General features: G+C 41.7%; 2 protein-coding genes across 3 annotated transcripts in view; one reads left to right on the top strand and one right to left on the bottom strand.

Moving 5' to 3' along the window:
* LOC124266707 (ankyrin repeat and SAM domain-containing protein 6-like) overlaps nucleotides 1-1,681 on the bottom strand; it is a 38,540-nt gene extending 36,859 nt beyond the window's left edge. For both annotated transcript variants that reach the window (XM_046701504.1, XM_046701502.1), the window contains exon 1: nucleotides 1,420-1,681. The gene's annotated coding sequence lies outside the window, so the exon portion shown is untranslated. The remainder of the gene's footprint in view (nucleotides 1-1,419) is intronic.
* Nucleotides 1,682-2,835: 1,154 nt separating this feature from the next.
* Nucleotides 2,836-5,164, top strand: LOC124266711 (uncharacterized serine-rich protein C215.13-like). The gene is made up of 3 exons (XM_046701508.1): nucleotides 2,836-3,394; nucleotides 3,713-3,994; nucleotides 5,051-5,164. Exons 1-3 carry the CDS (start codon nucleotides 2,870-2,872, stop codon nucleotides 5,162-5,164), a joined length of 921 nt encoding a protein of 306 aa, XP_046557464.1. The 5' UTR covers nucleotides 2,836-2,869.
* Nucleotides 5,165-6,338: the final 1,174 nt, after the last annotated feature.

The raw sequence follows: 6,338 nt of genomic DNA on the forward strand, positions 1-6,338 counted from the left end.
AGAAATAAAACAGTAATATTATAAAGATGTATGACCTGAATAAATTGCACGCGGTGCACGTTCAAACAGACGTAAAAAAAAGAGTAATAATTAATGCAGTTGGTATAAGCAATCACCAAACAGTACAATGTCTCATTGAGAAAAATAGAGAGAGAGGAAAGACTAAGTTACTCGAATGTTTGGCAAATCAAAAACTGCAATTTCTCGACAGCGAGACAAGTACTTTCAAATGGTTGGGGTTACAAAGAGATTAGGATGTGGAAGCCCTGATCACAAGACACCTGGACCAGTTTGTAACTGCGCTATGTTTTATGTTCACATTTTCACCCGTTATCAATGAATAAATCCGACCAATAACAGTAAGGTATATTTTATATTGGCCGTTACAACCGATTCGATGCAGCAATGACGTTACACGTTGTTTTCACATCAAAGTTTTGTCATTGGCCATTCTTGGCCATGATGGTATCACACATGACACCCGAACTGATTTAGTTATTGGGAATGGAAACTATCCCTTTCGTTATGAAAATCTTCATAAATTTTGAATTGCAAGATGACAATACCAGACACCATCATGGACAGTTCGACGAAAAAGGACACAGACATTGACAGTACGGCAGAGATACAGCTGTTGGACCGGCTTCACGTAGATCTACAGCCGGAATCCAGGTGTGGTGTATATTTTGCTTAAATATGGTGGACATACCAAATACTGTTAGACACTCACAAAATTAACATTTATTTCCCTAATTTGTTGTTAGTAATATATATGTTTTAGTTGTTCCATTCGCAACATACCAGTAGAATACTTGTATACACTGTTCTTTTTAATCGTTAAATTGTAGAGTTTTTAACATTTTCCACGGACATATAAGAAACTAATGTACCTTCCCATTCAGTATAATATCTATCTGTCTTGTATAGCTGGAATATTGATGAGTGCGGCGTAAAACTAAACTCACTCACTCTGTCTTTTCAATATCTTATAGAGTATTCTTATGTAGCTGGGTAATCACCAATTACTGTCAATGTGCTCAACTTAGACAATCATCAGTCGGGGCAATGTCAAACTGAGCAATGAAATAATATTCAAGACTTCACTGTTATCTGCACTGTATTAATGATGGTTACAGTCAGAAAGTATAACATATAAGAACTACTATGACCACATGGACATGCGGCCATTATTAACATAAAAGCCGTGTGCTTGGTTAAAGGAAAACGAAAGTCAATTCATCATAGAAGTACTGTACATCTTTCGAAGGTCGGCATCATAACTTTTAGCCCCCGGGTTAACTTCCACACCTACTATCATCTAATCCACTCTCTCACTGTCCCCACCTTATGCACCCAACAGATCAGCACTCTATCTACTGCAGCAAATACACGTATTTACATGACAAGCTTCCAGCTTACCTGGCTCTTGTTGAGCCAATTTGTGTGTAGCCCCTGAGGTTGATTGTTCCCCTTCATTTCCAACATGTCGTACAGGAGTTTGGCAAGCAACGTCATCTGCAATGCAACAGTTAAATAGAGCTCCGTGTGTAGTCCCAGTGTCCCTTGTATCCCCATAACATTCTTTATCTTACCTTTATGTAAAATACTTTAATTTCATTGGTCAATGACACGTTAACACGTTTCGGTGTCAGCCCTCCCAGGAGAGTGACAACTGGGAAAAAATATATTACCGGCTGCCATAGTATAACAGTGCCAAAATTTACCTTACTTGTCTTCAAGTTTTTATCTATTTTTGATTTGTTTTACAATCTTATAATTTTACATTCTCAGTCCAGTTAAGGCATATAGTTTTCAGAACCTACACAGCTATTCTCAAATCTATACCATTCAAGCTGCCAGAACCGGACTAGCGACTGTGGGAGATTATAGTAAGTGTTAGGCCACTGCTCTTTGTGTCTCAAACACACAGTGATTAACAGAGTAGGTTCATTGTCGAGCTAGACATGGCTGGCCAACCCAAAACAATTAACAAAGGCCACCGACCCGAACGGTAACATTCCAGCAGCAATTATGTTTCCAATTAGCTAACTTTCCCCCAGCTTTGGCTACCCAGCTTTGTCAAACTTGCGTAATATGACCAGTGTGACATGCGCTCTTCAACTTGCTTTCAAATTCAAACAGGAGATTCGGGTATAAATGCAGGTGTAGCTCGCCACTGAGTTATTCCTGTTTTGCCTGAGATCCTCTCTGTTTGTATTTGAAGGTAAAGAATCTTTACTTGTTACTTTTTCATTTGGTTAAATTTGCTTAAAGTCCTTCTAACCGTGTTACCCTGCTTGAACAATAAAATCATCTTACTTATTCTAAAGTGCTGCTCGAATTTTCCATTTAGTCGCTATATGTTAATTCCTTGTAGTTTAAATATATAATGAAATTTATGAATAATCGAGAATCCCAGATAAGAAATCATTACTTTCACAGGTCACCATTAGTATATCAGACGCCTAAACTATTTCAGTTAAAATAAAACGTTCGCTTTAGTTATTGGAGTTGTGGATGCTTAAAGTCAATAAATGCCAAACGTGTATAACGTTTACAACATGTTCTAAGCATCTGTATTTTTGTCTCGGTCGTGTCACTTGTCATATTGTTTGTTATTTCAATTGAATAGTTTTCTGCAACAATATTATAATTATTTCTCTTGACCAACAATTCGGAATTACCAGTTAACTGAATATGTGTCCTTTGCCTTCATGTGTTTAACTGTAATAAAGATTCCTGTTTTGCGTGAGATCCTCTCTGTTTGTATTTGAAGGCGTGGAGATCCCGGAGCTAATTCCCCGTAGCAATTCTAGGTCTAAAACAGTAGCGCAAGCAAACTGTTTCAACTGGTGGAGGAAAATCCTAGATGACCGGTGCCACGCCTACGAATTACAAAGAGAAGCTTCGACGGCCTGAGCCAAGGTTACAACTAACCAGTTCACTCAAGACGCAGGTTTCACCCCTCCCAGCTTCCCACTCCCAGACCATTCCCACAGTTACGTCTTCAACACCGTCAACAGCATCAACAACATCAAGAACAGCATCAACAGCATCAACCGCGGCTTCGTCATCGACAACACACACATCATCCTCTACAACATCATCAACGCCTTCATCAACACCTGCATCCCCATCCTTTACAATGGCGACTCCCCACATCAAACTGAGGCCCTTCAACGGACAGGAGGAAGCTACATCCTGGTGGCAAGATTTCACAAATTTTGTCAAGCTGTTTGGTTACAATGAGGAACGACAGTGCCTGCTGTTCCCATTCTATTTAGAGGGGACAGCCAAGGTATGGCACCAAGATCTTCCCAACGATACCAAACAAAGTATGACCCATCTGGAGGAAGCCTTCACGTCAAGGTTTCACAGACCAAGAACCTTTGACGTGAATGTGTTACAAATGTCGCAGTCTACGGGAGAAACCAGTGCAGATTATTTGACAAGATTACAGAAAGCTACATACATAATTTAGCACTGCCAGTGTCTGTGACTGTGGCAGTAGCCGTCAATGGGCTTAGGCCTAGCATCCGCCAGTGGGTTATTAACAAAGAGCCTGCCACCCTGGAAGATGTCCGTCACCATGCTGAACTGGCTGAGAGATCCCAGACTAGTGTGAGTTCTCAGGACATCAACATGGCCATGAAGGTAGACCACCTATCAGAACTTGTGGCCACCCTAATCACAAAGACTGAGGCCCCACCAGTTCAGGCTGCTGCTACAGAAGCCACCAGACCGTCTTCAGAACAACAACAGCAACAGCAGCAGCAACAGTTCCAGCCACATCGTCCCCAACGCTACCAACCCAGACGGCAGCAGCATCATGGCGCCCAGATCCAGAGACAACCACCACCTCCTCAACAGTACCCGCTCCCTCAAGGTCGACCACATCCAAGGAATCAGGGCCCTCAAAGACAAACCAGCAGTCATCAGTGGCGCCCACAGTACCCAGTACCCCCGTTCCTGCAGCAAAGATGTATCGGATGTGGTATGTACTGTTCAGACAGATTATATTGCCCACATTTTAATACCCAGTGTACTTTTTGCCATAAAGTAGGTCACCATTCTAGCGTGTGCATAAGGGCATATCATTCTCAGAATGAATACCCAAGGCAATAGGGACTCGCGCCTGATTCTCAGATGGCTGGGATCAGGCATGAGAAACCTATGGTCTCACTTGTGGCTCCCTTGGTTAAGAACACTGTTCTAGTTAAGGTGAAGCAAGTGAAGACAACAGCTCTAGTTGATACAGGTGCCTCTGTGTCCTGTGTCAGCATGAGCTACCTTCAAAAAGTAGGATACCATTTACGGCACTTACAAGACTCTGACCTTCATGAAATCATTGGTGTAGGTGGCGAAGTTCATAAGGTGCTAGGTTCCATTTCTCTTGATATCTGCATAGGTCATCTCCTCCTCTCCCAATCTTTCTATGTTTTTCAATCTCTACACCATTCTCTGATATTAGGCATGGACTTCCTTTCTGAATACAAGGCGGCTATCTCCCTAGCCGACAGGTGCCTGATTATCCAGGAAGGTCTGATCACTGTTCCCCTAGTTGAATCTAGTGCAGGCTATGCTAGAGCAAGGAAACCCATCACAATTCCACCGTCTTGTCAGGTAGACATTCCAGTCCAAATCTCTCGTCATAGGCTGGGCTCTACTCTTCTATTAGAACCTGTTCCTGAGCTTGCAAGAGTTAAACTGCAGGGCGGCAGATGTTTAGTGACTAAGTCCAAAAACGGTGTTTATATGCGCTTCCTCAACCCTACCAAATCCCCTGTTCACTTAAATACTAAAAGAGTGATAGCTGTAGCATGTGAAGTGCACCCATCCAGTGTCTCAGTATTGCCAGATTCACCTGAACCTGAACCCCAACCATCCCATGACACATGTCGTCCTCATTCTCAGGCCAGTACTGCAGCAGTTACACGAGGTCAGACTAATTCAGGATCTACACCCCATGTCTTGACAACTCCACCCCAGTCCCCATCTCATCGCCAACACACTACTACTTCAGAACTATCCTTTGACCTTTCTGATTCAGACCTGTCTCCTGTCCAAAAACAAGAACTTCTTTCTTTCCTCAACTCTCAACACTCTGCTTTTGCACACAATTGGTCTGAACTTGGTCAAACACATCTTCACAAACATAGGATAGAGACAGGTGATGCTAGACCCGTTAGGCGCCCCTTTTTATCGCCAAAGTGCTGAAGTTAGGAAAGAGTGCTCAAGACAAATTAAAGAAATGTTAGATGCCAAAATTATTCAACCTAGTTCATCAGAGTGGCACTCCCCAGTCGTTATGGTAAAGAAACGTGACAACACTTATCGTTTTGCCGTGGATTACAGACGCCTGAATGCTCTCACCAAGCCAATTTTCTTTCCTCTAATAAGGTTTGAAGATGTCATTGATGCAGTTGGAGAAAGTCATGCAAAACTTTTCAGTGTTTTGGATTGTGCTAGTGGGTTTTGGCAAATTCCTCTTCATCCAGAAACAAAACACAAATCTGCTTTCATTACTCCTGATGGTGTTTTTGAATGGAACCGTCTCCCATTTGGCCTTAAAAATGCTCCCATGGCATTTCAAAGTACTATTTCAGAAGCGCTAAAAGACATGAACTGGAAATACATTCTTATTTATGTGGATGACATCATTGTCTACTCCAAAACATTTTCAGAACATTTGAATCATCTAAAATGTGTTTTTCAAAAGATAAAGCAAGCTGGCTTGACTTTGAAACCAAGCAAATGTAAATTTGCAGCAAAACAAGTCCAATATCTAGGGCACATTTTCACCAAAAATGGTATTGAAGTTGATCAATCTAAAATAGAAGCAGTCACACAAATTCCCCCCACCCAAAAACGTTCATGATGTTCGTCATTTTCTCGGTCTGTGCAGTTACTATGGGAAATTTGTTCCCAATTTCTCGGGTATAGCAGCACCTCTCTATGACACTCTCAAGAAGGATGTCAAATTTTCTTGGACAGACAAATGTCAACAGGCTTTCTCTCTCTTAAAGCAAAAAACTGACAACATCTCCTATCCTTGTCTATCCTGATCCTACAAAACCCTTCATTCTCACGACAGATGCTTCCACCACATCTCTTGGATATATTTTAGGGCAACTTGGTCCAGATGGTAAGGAACATGTCATCTGTTATGGGGGACGATCACTTCATTCATCAGAAAAGAATTGGGGGGTGACACAGCTAGAATGTTTGGCAGTCGTGGAGGGCATAAAAACGTTTAGAGTCTATTTGGCTGGAAACAAATTCAAAATTTACACTGATCACAAGGCACTTACTTGGCTCAAAAAACATTAAGGAAGAAA

This window comes from Haliotis rubra, unplaced genomic scaffold (genome assembly GCF_003918875.1).
Source record: "Haliotis rubra isolate DU_JTF1 unplaced genomic scaffold, ASM391887v1 Scf1273, whole genome shotgun sequence".
Taxonomy (NCBI): Eukaryota; Metazoa; Mollusca; class Gastropoda; order Lepetellida; family Haliotidae; genus Haliotis; species Haliotis rubra.

Excerpts from the sequence above, each read along its gene's own strand:
- LOC124266711 (XM_046701508.1), top strand. The coding sequence starts at position 2,870 with ATGACCGGTGCCACGCCTACGAATTACAAAGAGAAGCTTCGACGGCCT. Across the intron at positions 3,395-3,712 it reads ACAGACCAAGAACCTTTGAC|TTCAGGCTGCTGCTACAGAA; the intron begins GTGAATGTGTTA and ends AGGCCCCACCAG. Across the intron at positions 3,995-5,050 it reads GCAAAGATGTATCGGATGTG|ACCTGTCTCCTGTCCAAAAA; the intron begins GTATGTACTGTT and ends TTTCTGATTCAG.